The following is a 22,106-nucleotide window of genomic DNA, read 5'->3' as shown; positions in this document are numbered from 1 at the left end:
GAGGATGGAGGAGGAGGAGGAGGAGGAGGAGGAGGATGGAGGAGGAGGAGGAGGAGGAGGAGGAGGATGGAGGAGGAGGAGGATGGAGGAGGGGGATGGACAGCATGATGGACAGACAGACAGACATGGGATGGAGTTTGGTTTCTACAACGAGGAGGAGTTTAGGAAAAGTTGTTAAAAAAACCAAAACAGAATCCAACGTTTTCCAGAGTTTAGGGTTTAACCAGAGTAGTTCTCAGGTTGAATAAAGGTGCCTGTACACTGGTGCAAACTTCTGCAATAAAACTCTCAACAAGGTAAAAGAATAAAAGTGTTCTCAGTGAAATGTGAGTAAAAATATCCAAGTAAATGTTTTTCTTTAGGCAGAAACAAGTCCCTTTACATATTCCTTTATATGGCACAACAAGAAAGAAGCCCATGGTATTTTAGTGCTGTGGCTGCTTTCTTGACTCAATACATTTAATGCAGTGCAGTGGTTCCCAAATGGGATGTCTGGTAAATTTCTAATGCTGAGACTTGGTTATTTGTCTTAGAAGACGTTTCACCTCTCATCCAAGAGGCTTCATCAGTTCATGCTCGCTTCTGACCAGGCTGGGACTGGCTGGGACCAGAGGTGAAAGAGGTGAAGAGGTGAAACGTCTTCTAAAGACAAATAACCAAGTCCAGTTGCGTTCGATTGAAATTTCCTTGAGATAACTATGACCTGGATGAATGAGAATTTTCACAGGTCTAATGCTGAGACAACACCATAGACAATAAGTTGCAGCAGGATGTTTATTTTATGAAAATCACACATCAGAAAACATCTCAAAATGTAATATAGATTTAATGGAATATAGTAATAAAAACATAGAGCAAATCTTTATATAGACACAAATGAAAAAAACTGAAATGATGTCTACCCTGAGATTAATATTCATGAACTATTAGTGTTAGTGTTTACCAGGCAATATCATCATATTATATCATTATTAATGTGCAGAAACAATAACTTTTTGTTCAGTCAACATTTTCTTGTTCCTTTGCTGAGCTCCTGTGTTTTGCACTGAGTAGGGACATTTGTACTTCGAAGATTTTGTCAAATGCACTGTAGTCGACACGAAATGCCCCTTTCTCCAAGGAAATGCATGACTCAAATCTGTGGCCCCACAGGACCTCGTCCTCTGTGTAGGAAGTCCTCGCCTGGCATGTCATACCTGCAACACAAGTCATCAGAGAATGTGGTACTAAGTGTCACGTTATTGGGAAAGAAAACTGACAAATGAATTCAGAATAGTATTTTTATCAGGACATATTTAATTAGAGATCAAATCAGAAGCTCCATCCATCTCACGAAGCTCACTAAAATCTTCTTCAAAGTAGAAAAAGATCTGAATTATCTTAGTTGCAGGACAGAAACAGACTTAAAGCAGAAGTAAGCGATCCGGTCGTTTTGGCTAACTTCTTGTCAGCCGATGGAGTTAGCAGTCCCCGCCCTCGTCCCTACGTCACCACATTCACGCGCATCCCTTGGCTGCACACACAGAGAGGACCGCCCCTTTATGCCGTTCTCTCTCCTCATTGGATAAAGGTTGTAGGATACAAGGAAAGTTTTCTCCTCGGCTCAGAGCAGAGCAGAGTGACTGACAGACCCGTGTTTCGGACCAAACACTCTATATAAGTGATTGCTGTCGGAAGATAGAACTACTTAAGACATAACACAAACATTCCGCTTATTTCTGCTTTAAAAAAAACATTTCCACAAACCTGATGCCTCCACTATGCCCTCCAGAATGACAATGATCTCAAAGGTTTCCCTCTTCAGACGCTCAGCCCCCACCTCCCAGAAGGGGCTGTTTTCATTGATGACGTGGGTAATGGTCTGGGGTTCCACCAGCAGCAGCCTGTCTCCCCCGGTGTCGTAGCCCAGATTGATCTCCGACTGCTCCAGTGGGATGAACTCCCCCTCCTTCGTCTGCCTGGACTTGATCAGCTTGGCTCGGATCTTGGCGTCCACCATGTGGCTCGCTCTCAGATCCCCGATGCGGAAGAGCATGCACAGCTTCTCGTCGCGCTCGCATATGACACAGTGTTTGCTGAAGATCAACGTCTGGGCTCTCTGCTGCGGCCTGGAGATTTTAACAAACATGCAGCCCACCATGAGGGCGTCGATGATGGAGCCGAGGATGGACTGGACCATGAGGAGCACCGTCCCCTCGGGGCAGTGAGCCGTCACCATCCTGGAGCCGTAGCCGATGGTCCTCTGGCTCTCTAGTGACAGCAGCAGAGCCGAGAGGAAGCTGTCCACATTTTGGTAGCACGCCTTCCATTGTGGGTCGTCAACGTGTGCAATGTCGTCACGCAACCACGCACCTAAAAAGTAGATCACACCGAAGGCCACCCATGTGAGAATGTAGCACATGGTGAAGACGAGGAGGAACCAGCGACACTTGAGGTCGACTAACGTGGTGAAGATATCTGAGATGAAGCGACTCTTGTCTTCAATAGGCCCCAGATTGACCCTGCACTTGCCATCCTTGGTGACGTAGCGCTGGCGCTGGTGGCTGGCAATGACGTGCAACGAGGGCTCATCGTCACCCAGCAGCTTGCATCTCTTCTTGTGGCTCCTTGCACCGTTTTGCTTCTCTATCGCAGACGCTGGTGGGACACTGATGCTGCCGGCCGAGCCCCTCGATTGCCATTTGGAGCTGAAACGCTTGAGGTGTCTCCTGCGATGCGAACGCTGAGGCTTTGACGCCTCCTCCTCTATCGGTTGGAGAGGAGCTGCCTGGGCGGTGGGCTGCTGGGGGGCTTCTTGTTTAGCCAGAGTCAGAGCCTGAGAGGACTGACTCCAGGAACTCTGGGAACTCTGGGAGGGAGACAGAGACACTTCCTGCAGCGGTGGGAGTGAGGAGCAGTTTGCATGGTTCAAGTTGTGGATGAGAGAGGCTCGTTTCGTGATCATCATGGTAGCAACAGTGGATTTAGCTACACCCTGAAATGACAGACAACAATATATAATATTTACACAATGTACAAAACCACAAGTAACCACTTACGGGACATCTGTGTTAATCCACAGGTGAAAATAGTGAGTAACATTTACTTAAAACTACAGAACCCATCTGTTTCAGGAAATATTAGTATTTTTTTTGTAAATATTTAGTAAATATTTTAAAAAGACAAAACTATACATCTGTTACCAATTTTTTATCACAGATTTACATCTTTTTGTGACAACACATGAAGGCTACTTGGGGATGAGAACCTCAGAGTAGACTCATGGTTGGTTTTGATCTTTTCATGACATTTTCTGGCAATTATCCTTTAAATACAGACAACAGATGAGTAGTTTACCTACAGGAATGAATGTGTGAATGAATGAATAAATTACATTATTTATTTCAAACATGTAAAATAGAGTAAGTAAACAGAGAAAAGAAAACAATGAAAGCAAGTTACTGCACAACTTTTGTTCACATGTCTGAAAAGGAGAGGGCTGAAGTTCAAAACTTTTACCGCCCCACCCCTTCTCCTTCAATCTATCTACCAGCTAAGCTTCCTTTACATGCTCTGCCGTTAATTAAATATAACTACAATGTATCAATAGGCTATTGTTATCAAATCCACAAATTCTTTAAAATGTAAATTTGAGCAAAAATGAGATAGTAATAGTAATTACATACTCAGTAAGTAACTAAATAAATGAATAAATAAATAAATAAATAAATAAATAAATAAGAGCTGAGCTTAGGTACCCAGTAAACAGCCTGATATGGTTGAACACCTGCTTCCCTCCTTGTGAAAATCACATTTTTGTACATTCTCTTAACCTGCTTCATGTTTGTACATCCCTCCCACTGTTTCACCCCACAAACTGAAATACAACAACTTTTAATAGTGAATGATAAATACTGAATGATATTTACAGAGTTGTTTTTACATCCAGTAATGAGTCTTTTTTCTTCCTGCCAGGCCTCACATGAAATGGGATGAGAAGTGCTGAGTTTGTAGGTACCTTGAAGGTGTAGGGGCTGTAGCGTACGGCCTCTGGCTGTGGTCTGGGCAGGTAGGCCAGCAGATGTTTAGCGGTGAGGGTCTGGGTCGGGGGGATGGAGTTCCTGCGAGGCTCGGTCCTGATCGGGCTCCTGATGTGACTGTTGCACTGAACGTTTCGAAGCGTCTCTCTGCTGCACATCACTGTGGTGCTCATTGCTGAGGCTGGTCACACTTCAGGGGTTTTTCTCTGTTTGGGCAACAACATTAAATTAAATTGGACCAAACATGACAGTTCTCATAAACAGCACAACCAAATGTCTTCAATAAATACCTCTGAGTGAAGAAATGTGTTTTCCATTGATGAGCGTTTGAAAAAGTCACTCATTGCAACAATTTGTTTTATATTGTGTTGCTCCTCCAAGAAGAAAATCTTTGAGGTCCCTCAGATTCGTCTGTAGATCAGCTCAAGCTGTGATGGTGTGTATGATGCTTTACTTCCTCATCAGCATAACATGAGGTTTCATCTGTCTGAAGTGGGTTGATCAGTGTCCCAGCTCGGCTGCAGTTTTATTACACGAGGAGATTTTCACTAATCCTCGAAATTAATCTGAGAAACACCAAGGAACATGATGGATTTGTAAAGATTACGGTCTGTATTTACCAGAAGGCTTAGAAACAGTATTGTCCAGACATGGCCAAATGAACTGTAGTAGATTTACTCCTCTCTTGTTGAAATGTTAAATCCACGTTATGTTTATGGTGTCACACACAAAACATGAGCATTTTTCCTGAACTGTGACCAAGAGGCAATCAGGCTGATAACAAGTTACTCTGAGAGGATCCATCTGAACAGACAATAAACATTAAATAGAGACATTCTTGTTGTTTAAATAATTAGAAAGGGGAGTTTAAGAGTGAGCTACATCTCTTCTATTTCTATTTCTATTCTTAATTGGTGCTGCTGTGCTATTTCTAGTTCAAGTGGACACGTCTCAATCAACTGATTGTCTAATTAGGACCAGATTAATTTTCTATTCTGTGGTTTCTGCTTCTCCACTGTGAGTTTGTTGCTTTTACTATGTTTTATATTCTAGTGAACAGAATATTTCTTAATTTTGTGTTTTTTTTTGTCAGATTTAAGACATTTAAAGGCATCTCTGTGGACAGTTATGGTTATTTAAAAAACGTCCTGTCAATTTTACAAATGCTGTATACAAAACAGAAAATAACTCATCACTACCACTGGTTATATTACTGTATATACACTGAAAGGGTTGTGACAAAAAAGGGGAAAAATAATCACATACCTCTGAAGCATCCCTTATGATAACACAGCTGCTGCCAGAGTTTTTTTGAAGTCACCAGGTTTGATCAGATGGAGAAAGACACGGACTGAGAGGAGCAGCTGTACAACTGTCCAGCTGTTTGTCTCCTCCCTCTGCATCATCCAGTGTTAATACCAACAACTTTCAACCCATCACACTGGTCATGGCTGTGACAGCTGTCAGTGGACGACCTGTAGTTCAATTTAAACATCACTTTAGTTTCTTCTGTCAGATAAGAAGCCTCAAATTATTGTCATATATAATCTTATACATAAAGCATGACACTAGAGCAAGGACGATCTCCATCCTAAGCAATTAACTGCTCGATAATTTAGCTAACAGCATGGAAAGAATTCAGCACTGGAGCCAAAATCATTATCAGCATATTCACAAAAAACAAACAGTTTAGAAAAGTCTTTTGGTTTATTTGGACAAATAAATACAGTATGGAAGAGATTTAAATTCTTAACAAGAGAAGCAAGGTCCGGTGTGTCTTAGTCAGAACTATATTTGTTTAGAGTCATTGAGGCTTGAGCAAAAATCACTGGACAAACCTTCTCCTCTGAAATGACATCAGTACAGAAAAATGGAGATGAGTGTGATATGAGCCACGGATGAAGTTTAACCAACAAGTTAAAGCAAAGTTAACCCCGGGGATGACATCACGTGTCAACAGATGGCGAGCCGCTGGTTACACAACCTCATTTGGCTTTGTCATAGTAAACCCCCAAAGCTATATGCCTGAGTGTGCAGGATGCTGATGTTAAGAAGCCTTCATGTAATCACACTAGAAATAATTGCAGTCCGAATGTTTAGAAGGAACAAACCGGCTTATACGCCCAGAGAGAACATTTCTCTCTCGTTCAGTCTACGTATATGTGAGTTTATATATTTAAGAGACAAGACAGAAAACGGAAATGAAGGAAGATGTTAATTGTATTTTCCACAGAGGAAAGGTGCTGTTGTATCTCCTTGGTGGCCTGTGGCTCCAAGTGTCTATTTGATTTTGGTCAGAGCTACAGCTCTCCTCTCTGTGTTCTGAAACAAGGCCCGGATCAGGTTCTTCACCTCCGAGGGGGAGAACTCCAGCGCCAACGGACCTTTACCGTCAGCCCACCTGAGGAGGAGAAAAGCAGTATGTTACAGGAACACATCAAATTTATGTATAAAGGCCAGTTTATCAGGAGAAGAGCTGAGCATGTGAAAAAAAAATTATCTCCTGTGCTTAAATCAATAAGCTCTGATTAGTCAAACAAATAAGTTAGGACAATGTAACTTAGCTTAGACTATGAATTGATAGAAACCTGAGCTAAAAATTTAAGGTGTCGAGTTTGAAAGTGAGTTTCTCATAAAAGAGGCTATTGACTGGTATTATGGGAACTTTAGGATCCAGTGTTACAATACAATACAATACAATACAAACTTTATTGTCCCTGCAGGGAAATTTGTCATGGACAATCATGTGCCACAAGTAACTGCATTACGTAAGTACACATAACAGATAAAAAGCCAGTACATTTGACATTCCTCGCACAGTTCTCACATACACACAATTCTCCCATTCACACAGTAAAATATGTAGTAAAATAAACACCAGGGGGGAACTAATTAAAGAAAACAACTAACTACACTTCCTGGATGTAAAAACTACACTGAAGATGTTCCAAGTTATTTGTGAAACTGTTTTATTTACTGTTTCTCTTACCTATCGACGATCTCCTGCAGGTTGGCCCGCAGCACGATGACCAGCTCCTTGAAGGTGCTCCACTTCTTCACGTAGAGAGGCACTTCCTCCTGATACTTCTTGTTCTTCTTCTCCTCGGCCAGAGGGATGAAGACCAGCGGCCCTTCCTCGATGATGGTCTGGCACAGAGTGTGTAGATGCTCTCCATCCTCAGAGGAAATATCCTGGAGACAGCGAAAAATAAAATCCTTGTTGATCAACAGTAATGTAATAATGCATGCGTCAGCAGATCGTCTCCATACCTCATCCAGATAACTATACAATATTGGTTATTGTATCTCACTGACACTTTTTCATTCGTCTGTGACAGGTACACAAAAACCACTGTGATGTAAAAAAAAAAAAAAAAGACAAACCTCTAGCATCATGATTTTGGAAATGATCTCCGAGATGGCAGTGTTGAGGAGGCTGCCCATGGCTTTACAATAGATGCTCACTGGTAGGACGTCCTGCCAGACTGTACCCAACTGTTTCAACTGATGAATGACCTGCAGGCAAACGGATGAAAAGTGTATGCTTTAAAAGCAGCACAATGGGTAAAAAAGCCTTGATGAAGCTTATGATAGCTTTAAAGGGATAATTAAACATTTTGGCAAATTTGTCATTTGTCGGTGCGAGCTATTTTTTAGAACGGCCGAGCAGAGCCGCTAGCTGCTCAGAGCTAAGCTACGGAGGCTCATGGGTTGTCATGGTTTCCCTCATCAAACTCATCAAATACACAATCCAAAAACGCTCTGGTGGACAAGTTGTGACCTGCACATTCACCACACTATGAGATAATAACTGGACATTACAAGAGGGAGTTGTTTTCGAGGTAAATTCATGCAAAACCGCTGATGCGCGTTCCCGTCGGGGGCAGTTTTTGGCAAGCAGTCTCTGTATTTGCCTCTAAAACAACTCTGTCTGGTAACGTTGTGTTATTATCTCATAGCGTGGTGAATGTGCAGGTCACAACTTGTCCACCAGAGCGTTTTGGAGTTGTTGGATTGTGTATTTGATGAGTTTGATGAGGGAAACCATGAAATCCCATGAGCCTCCGTAGCGTAGCTCTGAGCAGCTCGCGGCTCGGCTCCGCCATTCTAAAAAAAGCTTGCACCGACAAATAAAGGTAACACAAGTCATTTCCTCTCTCTACCTGTCTCACTGCTTTGCTCGCTGCAATGTAATTATCTTCATCATCCAGGTTGCAGAAGTTGTGAGCAGTGGAGAGTCTCTCCAGCAGTTCATCCGTCTGAACATTGAGCTGTGCCAAGAAGCACTGGACACCTAAAAGAGAATGCGCAAAACCATTAATGTCCACGGAAAAAACCAAACAAACAAAAAAACCCATTCAAAACCAAAGTTCACAGTAACACGGCCAGTAGTTGTAGCAATTCTTGTTTACCCAGTTTCCTGAATCCAGGCACCATGTCAACAAACGTTGCAACGCCATCGCTGAGGGGCGGCGGCAGGTGGGCCCTGAAGTGGTGGCCCAGGGTGAGCAGGTGGTGGGCCAGGTACATGCAGTTGTTGTGCTGAATGGCAGCAAGGTGCGGGAACTTGAGCAGGTTCTCCCTGGAGGGGGGGAGGAGCGGAGGAACAAGAGCCGATGTTTCAGATTTTCAGGTGTAAAAATGTTGTGGTTAAGTTTGTCAGTTTGTCACGTGATGGAAAAACTTACTTGTGATACGTTGGTACGACATCGTAGAACAACTGGAAAATGTTTCTCACAGTGAAGAAGAGTTGTGATGCACTGAAAACAGAGGAAAAGGTTATTTATTTTTTATAACACTTGGGCAGCAAGGAGCATCAAGATGTACATGATGGGTGCAAATTTCAGGATGTGATGAAGCTTGGGTCTGTCAATCAATCAATCAGATAGATTTTTAATTTTTTTAATTGTATAATAAGAAACATCTCTGAGGAGGAGCAGTTTTTTTTTAATCCATCACCCTCCTGGCAATGTTTTGTAATGATGTTAACTCAACAGTGCTGGGAATCAAATGCTCTTATTAGATTAAATTATCATAATTCCTGTTATTTCATTACAGTCAAGGCCATAGAGTCTTTGTTGTTCCACTGAGCTATTACACTGCACTGGCACATCGAACTCGCATGTGAGTCAGGGACAGAGGACAATAAGCCCATTGAGCTCTGTAACGTACCACTGTGAGGAGCTTCCGACGGCCTCACACAGGGTGTTGAGTGTGAGCTCCATCAGCTGCTGCACTGACTCACTGATGCGACAGGCTGGCAGGCACAGACTCCACGCAGACAGTTGCTTCGTGTTCTCCATTATCATCTCGGTTGAGGCTTCTTGCTTCACCTTCAACTCTGAACTTGGAGCGGGCAGCCTGGGGAGAGGCAGCTTAGACTCCGATGTGATCTAAGAGGAGGAGATCAAACAAAAATTAACATCTGAAAAGACACATCATGTAAAAACTAGACTGTGCTCTACTGGACATATTTCTTACATAAATCTATTCTATAGGATATAAGATTTAAAGAACTTCTGTACGATGAACCCGGTCTCTCTCAGGTCATGGCACAAGTTCACACGTACCTTTACAGTGTTGTGCATCTTGGAGGTCATGAGTTTGCGGGCTGCTACGATGACGTCCTTGCACTTCTTGCTGGCAAAGTGACAGTTGACATCCCTGGCATATTTGAGCAGGTCTGTGGAATCGCCCTGTAGATACTCCATCTCCTTCAGAGACTTCTCAAACTCTGCAGTCTCCTTGATCACCTTAGATTTAAGTACAAGACACAATCTTTGTAGATACGTAAACTTTATCACCTGCTCACCTGAGTAAAAAAAAGGAACACAAAGTATCTCTACTGTGTATATAATATCCTGATACACAACAACAACACCCGGTTCGGTCCTTACAGTGTCAAACTTCTCCAGCTGACTGCTGTTGGTGGGGATGGAGTAGAGCAGACACTCGTGGATGATGCACTGGGAAATCTCCTCCCAGATCAGCTCTCCCAAGATAGCAGCGAGCTTCTTATCACCAATGGACACGTCTGAAAAATGAAAGAGACAAACGAGGATCTGAGGTGAACATGGGCAATACATGTGATGAAGGCTGTCTACATCAAATCCCACTCATGTTACCAGTTTGAATGTGATACCTGAAACGTAACCACAAGAAACCTCGAAGCATCATACTACGTTTTAGTGGGACTGTACCTAGCAGGTGTGAGTGCAGCGTCTTGAGCACCAGCAGCAGTTTGCTGTAGACCTGCGAGGGAGTGGATCGCTCCTCGTGGCTCTCCTCCAAACACTCCAGCGCCAGGACGGTGCCCTCCCCCTGCTGCTCCGTCACCCTCACCGACAGCGACGGGTACATCACCAACGGCTTCAGCATGTTCTTCAACAGCAGTTGACCTGAGCGACACAAATAACAGAATACATTGAGCAGGTTTTGACCTCGGATACACAGAGGTTTAAGATAAACATACAGATTAATTAGCTTCCTAAATTAGATGACATTAGGTTATTCCAGATATGTCAGTATCAATTAGGGATGTCATGATTACTTGTTTTCACATTAATTGTGGTATTAAACAACACAATTAATTCATCGTAAACATTCCTAAATACCGTCACTTCCCAAAAAAGATTATGTCGGAACCATATCTGCAGATTTGTGCCAAAATAAAGGTAAATGCTCAGATACTGGTCCATTTAACTAATGAAACATTGAATTGGTAGGAATTTAAATGTTAGCGTGTTATTTGTATTTAAAAAACAAAAGAACAAAACAAAAAACGAGAACAACACAATTTGGTATAGATGATCATTTATGACCTGAATATTTCAAACACTTCCCCTGGGGGATTAATAATTGGTCATATATTAATAGATACTTCAAATAATTTGTGTCAACAATGAGTAATGTAATTATTTTTTTACTATTTGATTTTACACATTCATAGTGTTGGGAAATTAATTAATACATAATAATCGTGATAATCGTAACACTGTGATTATTTCTGACAATAATCGTACCAAGAAAATTTATAATCGTGACATCCCTAGTATCAATGTAAAAATCACAGTTTCAGTGTAGAAAAGCCACGATTATGCTACGAAACTGTGTCTCCATGACCTCATCTAGTTTATTTTTCCAACTGTAAAATGTGTAAAATGATGAATAAATGAAATACTGAATATTTAACAGCCATCAGTGTCGCTTGTTCTTACTGAAGAGTTTGATCTTGTGCTGGAGGCCTCCCTGGATGGCCAGCGCTTGCAGGAGGCAGCACATCAGAGCAGGTGGGTTGGGTTCACCGTCCTTACTGCACGGATGGCTCAGGTTCAGCTCCACCGTCAGGAAGGACTTCACACCTGCAGGCTCTGGTAGGACAAATCCGAAAAAAAAAGAAAAAAAACTGCTAATGAAACTCATTCAGATACATTGGCTGTGATTTATCTATTTAATCTATTTTATACACGTTAGGTGATAGCATTCAATGATCAGGTGTTCAATGTGAAATGGGAGAGCAGTGAGTATTGGGTTGCAGTCATTCATAAGGTGAGTATCACATGCTATGCCCATATAGGTATTCCTGGCATACATAATTAAAACTCTCAACATTTTTTTCCTGAAGGAGTCTTACCCTTTGAAGATGGTAATCTCCAGATGACGAGGCGCTTCCATTCTTCTCCCAGTTGATATATTAAATTTTCTCTCTGCACCGTCAGCTCAGTGTTGAGAGAGCTGAGCAGAAGCAGCTGGGAAGTCTTCCAGCCCTTCAGTGAATTCACGCTGACTTTTGCCTGAAGATATATTACCCATCAATCATGTTGACGTGCACTTAAAACACTATGTGACTGTAAAGAGGCATACATGTAAGAATGTCCATCGTTACATTTCTCCTCAGTTCTCAAACACACCTCAGAAGTCAGGACGCTAATACTGTATGTGTTTGATCACACAGGGGCGACTCAGCGTTGTCCGGCTGACACTCTTTTCTATCTTTTAGCCCAGGTCATGAGAGATTAAATGCCCCGTCTTAGTTCAGAGTAGAGGTTATGTGGTTGTGTGGACAAGACGTCAGCAGCTCTTACCTTTTCCAGCTGGTTGGCTGCATCAACATATTTCTTCTCTGACAGAGCTTTCTTGAACTCCTCCATAGCATTGTGAAACTGGGCCACACAGAAACATTCAAACATTAATGATGGATGCACCAACTAGACTTTTACTTTTATTCAATATATGGCTAACACAAATCCCTGCAAACTGCTTTACAGATGGTACATTTTAATATGACTTACAAAAAAAATAAAAACATTACAAAATCACACTTGACAATATGTACAAATGACCATTTATGACATCAACTCTGACTTAATAAATATTGTGTACCTCCTTTAGGTGTCCCAGCATTGTTATGATGATGGTATTTTTCTCCAGCTGCTGCTTCAGCTTTGCATACTCAGCCACAGCCACATGGATATTCTGCTGCACCTGTGTGCACATACACAAAAACAGACTTGAACCCAGTCCGTTCTTCTTGGGCTAAGCTTTTTTAAAATGTTTTCATACATACCTCATTCCTAATGCAGTTATTAAGGACATCCATTTCTTTGGAGACATCGTCAACCTGCACCATCAGCTCCTCAGACCCTTGAAGACTTGGTAGGAACTCACAATACTTCTTGTTTATCATGTCACATACTTCCTCCTAGAAAAAGCATGAAGAGTTCATATATATATATAGTTTTATGCTGATTAACTTTATGGAAGAACTCTGTTTACATGGTAAACACAACTGTTGAATCATTGCTTTGAGAGGTGCATGCATACAATCAAACTTTGCAGATATCCTTACATTTATCATGATGCTTCTCATTTTTTGCTTATGGCGGACAATTGATAGAGGGTTATTAATGTGTCCTGGTGTTGTCACATGTATTATGTTTGTGCTGGATGCAGCGTAGCCACGTAGCTGGTTAGGTAGCACCACAGAGAGAAACAGTCCTGCTGGCGAAAATACGCCAAAATCAGCTTTGAAACTGGCTTGACCGTTCGCCTCATTATATCTAATCGTATCGCTCATGTTACCTGTAGCTGAGTGTTATTTCCCTGTAAAAACCAACCCACCGTTGGTCAAAGACGAGTCCAGTTTCTCTGTCAGTGGCAGCGCTAACAGCTAACAGCTAACAGCTAACAGCTAGTTCAAACTTTACAGCCGCTGCTATGCTAACGTTAGCGCTAGCGGGCGGATTTACCTTCGTGTCCTCCACCTTGCGCGACATTTTGCTTATTTTCCCGGACAGGTCCTCTTTCTCCAGTTTGCCAGAGCTGGCGAGAACTTCAGTCACAAACGATGCCATACTTTAGCTGCTGTTTTAATTTTTTTGGTTTCAAAACTGTGACAGGTCAGCACAACAACTCCAGCCAGGACCCGCCAGGCAGTGTGATTGGCTCCAGTCCTCTGCCCCTTTTTCTGCTTCGTCGGTTTTTATGGGATGGATGGGATGAGATCACTGCCGCCGCCAACTGTCGGGAGAGTTTATAACCTGTCCAAAAAAAAAGAGTTTATAACCTGTCTGCAGAAAACTGGGTCTTGCACTTTCTGTAACATTTGTGCACCCAGAGACTGTCTTCCACTTATTCTGGACTTGTGAACACACAATCTATGGCAGCAAGCCAGGCATCTCTCGGTTTGTATTGGAGTATAGTAGCCTCACGTCACCAGCCATGATCAAAACGACTTTAATTCATGAGGATTTTAATATTTCATTATTCCTTTTTGTTTTTGCTCCATAGACTGTCGTTACAGCATGTTTTGATTGTCATGCACAATCATAACGGGATATTCTGCAACCTTGGTCCCCCTCATTTGAAAGAGGTAAAATCTATCATTTTTACTGTTGATTAACGTTATCAGATTACATCATTTTACAATTTCTCCATGCAAAAATATTTTTCTGTGCGTTTATATGGATAGAGATAAAGTTAATTGGCTTGTTATCTCCAGCGGGATGGCGAAGGAGTAGGCCCGCATGCAGTTCAGTAGGTGGCAGCATGGGACTAGCCCAACCATGGATGTAGCCTGTTAGCTCACTCCTAAAGCAAATCCTAACAGGCGGTATCTGGATGAACTGACCACAGACTGGGGATTTAACGGTGACTTTCTCGGTAACAGGAGCCTGGGGGATCAGAGGTCGTTGCCTCGGTAACGGAAGTCTCTCTCGTCTCCTCTGCAGTTTGATCCGGGGCAGTGCGAGCGAGGACGGCGTCCTCCTCCTCTTCCTCACCGGCATCGCGGAGCGCGCCGCGGAGGAGCCGCAGGAGAAGGAGGCGCCGGTGCTGCAGGAGTCGTCCAGCGGCGAGCAGACGCCCAGCGACGGGGGCACACGGGCTTCAAGTCGGTGCTGTCGGCGGATTCATGTGACAGATTGGAGTTGTTCGTAGATCAAGAAACAGACAGGTTTTTTTTTTGTGAATTTCAGTGGACTGCTGCTGGATTTAATATTTTGATGTTGGACACTGCCTGAGGAGTTTTAATGCAGCCTGAACGCAGCTCAAACCGACCCGGTGCCTCAGCACGGACCAAGCTTTGATAAACACACCGGACCCGCGTCGGTTTTACCGTATCCTCCCGTACACGGCAGCTCAGTGACGGCGGCTTTTTGACTCGTTACACACTGTGGTCTCTGTGTTTTAGCGATGGTACATCCTGAGGCCAGTATACAACAGGTAACAGTGTTGTTGTCTCTTTTCACCTCCTCTCTCCCCTGTGTACATTTAAATAGAGATCCCGCTACTTTATGTCGGCTTTGCTTGTTTACATTTCACAAAAAACTCCTAGAAAAGGATTGATTGACTGCAATTAATTTAATTGTTTACATCCTTACTTGGCTTGGCATGCACTGAACACGTGTAATCACACAGCAGTGAGTGTCGGGCGAGAGAAGACACAAGCTCAACAGACATAAAATATCTTGGATGTTCTTTGTAAGAGCTGAAGACAAAGTCCTCTTTTTGACTACTGTGTTTCATGTATGAACCAAATTATCTTTCCTGAAACATTGAATTTAATTTCCAACAAAAATAATAAAAGTGTATTTTGAATTCTGCATTGGACTTCTTCATGGGAAAGGAGGGACACAGGAGGGGGGGCATACACACCGTCAACAACAATATTTAATGTACGCACCCAAATGGTATTTGTGCACTTTCACAGTGCATAACATGCAGTTACAATGTACTTTGAATGCTGTATTGGATACATGGCCTAATCTACATAATTTCATAAGGCCATTGATATGGTCAATATTTTTAAATATTTAAAATAATTTTTATGTATAAATTACGTTCAAATTCGGTCAATATAAGACGTCAAGAGGACGTCCACGCCGACCATTTTTCAACCTTATTTGAACCTTGTATAGACGTCCTATAAACGTCAAAACTGAACGTCCAGAAGACGTCCAAAAAAGACGTAACAAAAACTTTCATTCTGCACCCGCCAGGGACGTCATTTCGACGTCGGACCATGACGTAGAAAAGACGTTGTTTCGACGTCGGCTTGCTCGCTGGGATGATGCTTTTTTATTTTGTTTGGATAATGTATTATTTGGTTTTTACAAACTATGAAAAAAAATTAGATGGGATTTTTTTTTCTTTCTAATCTCATCATATTGCTGGTCAGGTTTTATATTCATAAATGTAAGGTGTTAAAAAATGAGACCCTCTTTTTGCACCTTTAAAAAGGACCTCTTGCAACAGAAAAGCTGTGAAAATGTGCTCCAAATTTGAAGTGTTTTTAGAAGAATTTTTATGCACCATTTGTGTTTTGTCTCCAATAACCCCTGGCATTGTATATTTGCACAATTTTATTTACATTTTTCATTTGTTTGTTTGTGTTACTCTTTCTAATATGATCTCATCACATTAGTCATATCAGCACATATTTGTGTAGATCATGTGCAACAAATAAAGCTTTAAAAATAAACAAACAAAACAATGAAGCAGGGAGATGCTGAAAGACATCAAATTATTTTATCATGTATTATTTTTCACATGATTTATTATTAAATTTGGAATATTTTTTATTGCTATAGATAGAGGTATCAAACTGATGAGAAGCTGGAGCCATTTGATGTTTGCAATTTTTTCTTGGAAATTGACTGAAAAGCATAATCGCAATTGTTATTATTAGTAGTACAAGTAATAGTAGGGGTAGCAGTAGTAATATGTAGTAGTTTAGCAGCAGCAGCAGCAGTAGTAGCATGGTTGTATTTGAGTAGTAGTAATAGTAATGTGTGGCAGTAGGTGGCGGTAAAGCGCCTAAAAACCAAAGCCTGAAAAAACAAAGAAGAACCACCATTATCTCTATGGTAACGACAACTATCCATTTGCCGTCCTCTTTGTAAGCCTGTTAGCTTCTTGTTGTTGCTTTAACCCATAACCAACAACATTAACATTAACTTTTCGCTGACATTATTTTTTGCCAATTACAGGGTTGCAAACGCTATGGACTAACAGACTGCAAGTCGTTGCGAAGACATTTACGACAAACTCAATGAGGCCAGCTGAGAACCAGCTCTAGCTGACCTCAAACCCAAAGCGTCGTGTGTTTTTACGCGTTAAGTCTTAATAATGGCAGACAGTTTTAACACAGACACCGGCGAGGCTGTGTATCGTTCCCGGGATGCTGTCAAAAACTTGAGAATAAAGTAAGTATTTAGATTTAGCCCAGCTACAGTCCTCCAGTGTGCTAGCAGTGGTCCAGACTAGAGGATGGGCTGTGAACACATTATTATTTCAACGCGGTGTCTATGTTTTCCTCACTTCACTGCAGGGTGCGGATAGAGAGGGTGACCTCCACCGCAGCCCTCTCTCAGCACCTCCAGCAGGAAGTCCTGTCCCAGCAAGACAGAGGAGAAATAGAAATGGAAACCCTCACCTCTCGAGGCCACACAGGTGATATTACCTTTACTGCTTCTACTATGGGGAAGTCTCACGCTTTGGGTTTCACTTGGCTATAATCAGTAACGTCTAAATGTACTGCCCTCATGTGTTTCTGCACCAGAATGGCTTGACTTATATGGATGCACACGTGTGTTTCCCTCAAAGCATATTTTTTATCAACTTGACATTTGTGTCTCTGTGTCAACAGGTGATTATGAGGAGGAACTGGAGGTGGGCTGGCAGGAGAAACTCTTCAGCCAGGTAGAAAATTGAGCTTTAAGTTTCCTTAGCCCACAGTAAATTGAAATCTCCTCAAGAGATTTAGATTAAAAAAGAAAATGCTATTTTTTCCACTTGTAGTTTCATTTTCCATTATAAAATCTAGAATTATTTTTGTATGTTTATGAACCACAATTCCTTCACCTCAATGCCATCATGTCTTTTTTTCTGTGTGTCTAGTATGAGATGGAGCTTTTCCAGAATGAGGCAGCATGTCAGACCCCACTGGACCGGCAGTATCACACAGAGGTCAAGGCCCTGAACAGGGCAAAGGGCCAACGAAATCGCAGGATTTTCACATACACTGATCATGACCGCTACACCAACTGTCTTCCATTACACCAACTGGTAGGTTGTGATACGTCCTACATTACACCAACACTCAATAATTCACACAACATTAATGTTTGTTTTTTTCCCCGTAAAAAATAAAAGTCATGATCCACTGGAGACATAACAATTAAGAGTGATCCACAGTTACTTTTCCTGCCTCCTCTTTGTAAAAATTAGAGACATTTACTGACGGAACTGACAAACAGATTAGGTCTGTTCTGTTGAGTGTTGCCAATGTTGCAATATTTGACAGCTCTAGTATTTATATGGTAAGTTTACCTCCTCTGACACCTTATTGTTATGCATTTACCAGACGACTCTCCACATTTCCAGTTTAAGTGCTGTAACTGCAAGACAACAACAAGTTTTTCTCTTATTGTATTGTACTAATGCCAACATATGACAATGTGAAAACGAATGTGAGCCCACAAATTCTGTAGATATTGTCTATAACTGTGTTTGTGACTAGCTTTTTGTTTTTGATCCTGAAAGCAGCACTCTTCTGACTTATTGACCATAACCAAATCTGGCCCCACCTTCCTAGCAGAGAGGATGGCTAGTATAAGACACAGGCGGCAGGACAGACGCACCGTGTAAGTAAAACACCAGCTCACAAACTGATAACTTCCTCTGTCTTCCGACTTCCGCTGTATTCTGTTTACTCAAAATCCATGTAATTACTCTCCCAAATTTCTGGTTTGTAATCTTAAACAATTGTATTGAATGATCTGGTATATTTTCAGAGACTCTAGTATCCCAAAGGCCAAAATCATCAACTGGGAGCCCACAGAGGACTTTGTGAGAAGCAGTCATGTTGTAAATAATGCTATGCAGACCATGCACATCATGGCAGACATGGGCTCTCCTGGAAGGTAAGATAATAACCACAAAAGCCCAGTTCATATTCAGTTCAGTTTATTTTATAGATTACTTCCCTACATGGGAAATTTGGTTTGCAGAACGGCAAAAACAGACTCATTGGTTTCTCTTTATTCAAATGTGATCTGTATTTTGATCTTACCACAGGACTTTACACCTGGTATTGATGAACATTGTTATCTTGGCGTTGTGTGGCTCAGTTGCCATTTTCTCTAAATGAGTTTGCTCTCTCAGGCTGGGCCAGAGGGAAAATGAATGTTTGCTGGTAACCATAAAATCAGATGGAGGTGGAACAGTTGTCATAAAACCCGACTTCAACAAAAGCAAAGAGGCTTACAGGCAAGTTCAAAACATGCATCATTATTGGCTTTTAATGTGTAAGACCTGTATTGACTGTCAAATGTGTATCACTAGACTGAAACATATCAACCAATGCTGTCTGAATGATGTGCAAACAAAGAAAACAGAACTATTACATATATTGCATTTTGTTAATCAAAAACAAACCAATGTGGTGTTTGCTGTGGCGCAGGATTGTAACAGAGGGGGAAAAGAGAGAGGTGTGGCGTCTCACCGTAGAGAACGTATCGACATCCATGAAAACAGAGGAAAAGGAGAGGGAGGGGAACATGTACAAAGATGTAAGTCCATCTTCATCAGCTTTTCCAGGACCAGGCAAGAATCCTATACAGTATAGTTTTAAATGATGAAATGAACTTTTCTCTGTATTTAGCTGTACGTGAGGCATAAGGAGTACCTCAACAGCCTTGTTGGACAAGACTTTGAAATGGTAAGTCATTTAGTAGGGAAAATGTTTGGTGCTTTTGTATGGCTAATCAAGTATGAGTGCTATATTAATAACTGGCTTTGAAAGGCTTTTGTACTGACCAGGTGTCTCTCCTCTAGCCTCCTGCAGGTATTCTGCGTTACCTGATGAACGGAGAGATAGGTGAGTAGAAAGGCTGTTCTCACAGTCAACCTTTCTACGTTTGCAGTTTTGGGCAATTAAATCCTCTTCTTCTTTCTGCCCAGTCTCAGCTAAAGGGTTCGAGTATGATAACTTATACATCCACTTCTTCATGGAGCTGCCAAACAGTGAGTCACATCCAGCATATTGCACTGTTCACATTGTGACACCTTTTAAATCAGCTCAGCTAAATTCAGTTTGCATTATTCTCATGTCAGACTGGTCCAGCCTGCCATTCCAGTCTCACTCAGGGGTTACCCAGACCTGCCGAACCAAAACATTAGGGAAGGTGGGTATAATGTAAACAATAATGATGAACAATTTCAGAGGACTTTCACAGAGTTTGGTCAAATACTCAACATGCTCTCTGCCAACAGGAAAACATAGCTTTCTTCAGTTTTCCCTTCAGCTTTGAGGCTTTCTACATGTGTGAAAAGGAAAGTGAGGGTGAGTATCAACTATTGAACGTGGTGTTTAGATTATGTGTTTCATCGATGCAAGTGTAGTGTTTGTTTGAAAGATTAGACTGATACATGACTTTTCCACTTGTTTCAGAGTCAGTTCTCCAGTGGCCGGTGCTTTACTTCAAGGTTCTCTCACTGGACACCTGGCAGCGCTATCGCACTGAAGGCTATGGCTATCTGCTTTTTCCTGCCACACCTGGTATGTTGTGTATATTGGAAAGGTGTGGGATTAAAAAATAAAAATTCTAGAAAAGAATGAAAAAAAAGATAACTTCTAAAATCACATGATTACATATTCAAATTGCTTGTTTTGTCTAACCGAGTGTTCAGAAGTCAGTTAACTGTAATGTACTGTGCCACATAGAATTTGGTGTTTTTGCTTTAAAAGGTTGATCAGTTATCTAAGCAGCTGAATTTCAAGGTATCTGTTGGCATTAGAAATGTAGATGCTTAACGTACCACTTATTCACTCTGTATATTTTGTTTGCATCAGGTAAACATATAATAACATGTAACACATGGAGACCACTTCAGACAGGAACAGTCTCTGCACTGAGACGCTTCTTTATTGGAGGTTCTCCAGAGCTGGAAGACCACAGCTACGTCCGAATACCAGGGACATTCATGGTAGGCTCAAACCTGTAGGCTCAGGGTATAGTGTGTCAATATGCAAATTAATCTAACCTCATCTTGGACTTTTTTTTTTTTCAATTGGCACATAACTTTTAACCTGGGTTTTATGTTAAAAAAAAATGTAGAAAGTAAAGTACATTTCCCTCCTGTACTATTAATGTACATGTTATGTCAGACAGTTTATTTTAAAAAAATTTTAATTACTCCACATATATCTAGGGAGACAGACTGAGTCGCTTTGGCTTTTGCACTGAAACCACAGGAAGTGTCACCTTCAATCTGCACTGCATCCAGCAAGCCAGGTAAGCAATGTTCAAGTTAACCCAAGAATAAAAACACTGAAATGGGTTTACATGTAGATGTATTGTTGAGTCCTACAGCCTAATGCACATGTATATCACTTTCACTGGAAGAGTTGATCTACGATACAAGTCTCAGTGAATTATTACAGGAACAACTTTGTTCACCGTCAGCAATAACCAAACTTACACAACCAGAACAACACACCAAACACAATAGTGCAAGATGTGAACTTCAGAAGCTAAATTCAGGTCATTAAGACTTTCACACAATCAGGTCAAAGTTCTCTTTTGAATCAAAACTCTCAAATTACTCAGCTTTTAGCTGAAGCTTAATGTACGGCATGGTATGTGTGGTTTATTTTGTCAATGTTGTGTATGTTTCAGGTCCTTTGTGGATGCCAACATGTTGAAGAAAAGGAGGCAGAAAGTTTTTGAGCAGTTAGGAGGATTCAGTCAGCAAGGAGCTGTCTGCACCATCCTGGGTAAAGACATTCACTGAGAATTGTCCAGCGAGAGTGGGAGATGAGCTTTTATTGAGTATGCATTGTTCAACAATCAGTTACATCACTCTTTTTTTTTCTCTGGCAGAGGCCTTCCAGAGGGCGAGGAGAAAGATGCAAGAGGCCAGAGAAAGTCTTCCCAGAGATCTAATCAACACCACGTCCCAACACCAAATCGAATCCTCTGCATAGGTGTAAAAACAACGTAGGACCTGTCAATCTGTCAAATGTTTTAAGTGCCTGAATAGTGTAGATATAGTGGTTTTAGGTTTGTCTCTGGTAAGCCAGAGACAGGAAAATAGTCTCTGATTGTTGTTTTTTTGTAATTTTTTTGTAAAGACAACAGACATGTCAGGAGGAATAAATATAAATTCATGTGGTAATGATATGATAAATGAGAAAAGTATTGGGGGTTTGTTCACACACTGCATTCAATGTACAGTCTCTGGTCGTCTCAGACTATGAAATAGTCTAATTTTTATAGTTTCAGACAGTAGGTTTTCTAAAAACTGATGTAGTAGACAGTGAAATCGTTTTTTTTTTCTTTAAATATGAACTGTATATTTTCCATAGTTTTTCACATTTCTTGTAATATAAACATTTTATATCAACTATAAGCTCTGTTATTGTGTTTTTTCCCCTTTGTCATTACAGTTATATAAGTTGTGTATGATACCTGGACTTTACACAGTCCTCAATTATTGTAATATAAAAGTGACATGGATCCCAGCTGACTCAACCCAGGGCATCACTTCCCAACCTAACCTTTACTCTCGTGCTACATTCACTGC

At 41.4% G+C, this 22,106-nt stretch overlaps 3 protein-coding genes across 5 annotated transcripts; 1 reads left to right on the top strand and 2 right to left on the bottom strand.

Moving 5' to 3' along the window:
* Nucleotides 1-764: 764 nt before the first annotated feature.
* Nucleotides 765-5,367, bottom strand: LOC146974627 (G protein-activated inward rectifier potassium channel 3-like). Of its 2 annotated transcripts, XM_085798177.1 has the most exons (4): nt 5,282-5,367; nt 3,998-4,223; nt 1,747-2,974; nt 765-1,196 (listed from the first exon to the last, which is right to left on the bottom strand). In XM_085798177.1, exons 2-4 carry the CDS (start codon nt 4,190-4,192, stop codon nt 1,000-1,002), a joined length of 1,620 nt encoding a protein of 539 aa, XP_085654303.1. In that variant the 5' UTR covers nt 4,193-4,223; nt 5,282-5,367; the 3' UTR covers nt 765-999. The 2 variants fall into 2 exon arrangements, with proteins under 2 accessions (XP_085654303.1, XP_085654304.1); XM_085798178.1 differs by lacking the exon at nt 5,282-5,367 and having other exon boundaries at nt 3,998-4,261.
* A 342-nt stretch (nt 5,368-5,709) lies between these two features.
* On the bottom strand, nt 5,710-13,458 carry zw10 (zw10 kinetochore protein). Its single transcript, XM_085798176.1, has 16 exons — nt 13,268-13,458; nt 12,586-12,720; nt 12,402-12,503; nt 12,104-12,181; nt 11,653-11,812; nt 11,237-11,389; nt 10,220-10,417; nt 9,917-10,053; nt 9,590-9,772; nt 9,192-9,412; nt 8,708-8,779; nt 8,432-8,601; nt 8,183-8,313; nt 7,404-7,535; nt 7,009-7,211; nt 5,710-6,420 (listed from the first exon to the last, which is right to left on the bottom strand). Exons 1-16 carry the CDS (start codon nt 13,370-13,372, stop codon nt 6,300-6,302), a joined length of 2,301 nt encoding a protein of 766 aa, XP_085654302.1. The 5' UTR covers nt 13,373-13,458; the 3' UTR covers nt 5,710-6,299.
* A 2,901-nt stretch (nt 13,459-16,359) lies between these two features.
* mks1 (MKS transition zone complex subunit 1) lies at nt 16,360-21,932 on the top strand. 2 transcript variants are annotated; one of them, XM_085798174.1, is made up of 18 exons: nt 16,360-16,723; nt 16,849-16,970; nt 17,167-17,219; nt 17,418-17,585; nt 18,063-18,163; nt 18,314-18,442; nt 18,684-18,788; nt 18,982-19,090; nt 19,183-19,239; nt 19,356-19,398; nt 19,482-19,544; nt 19,635-19,705; nt 19,794-19,863; nt 19,972-20,079; nt 20,374-20,507; nt 20,733-20,815; nt 21,200-21,297; nt 21,404-21,932. In XM_085798174.1, exons 1-18 carry the CDS (start codon nt 16,647-16,649, stop codon nt 21,505-21,507), a joined length of 1,695 nt encoding a protein of 564 aa, XP_085654300.1. In that variant the 5' UTR covers nt 16,360-16,646; the 3' UTR covers nt 21,508-21,932. The 2 variants fall into 2 exon arrangements, with proteins under 2 accessions (XP_085654300.1, XP_085654301.1); XM_085798175.1 differs by having other exon boundaries at nt 16,395-16,723; nt 18,066-18,163.
* The last annotated feature ends 174 nt before the right edge of the window (nt 21,933-22,106 follow it).

The sequence above is a fragment of the Trachurus japonicus genome, chromosome 14, assembly GCF_045865225.1.
Source record: "Trachurus japonicus isolate A0001 chromosome 14, Traja_1.0".
Lineage (NCBI taxonomy): Eukaryota > Metazoa > Chordata > Actinopteri > Carangiformes > Carangidae > Trachurus > Trachurus japonicus.
The sequence above is the reverse complement of the archived record's forward strand: the minus strand, read 5'-3'. Positions and strand labels throughout refer to the sequence as shown.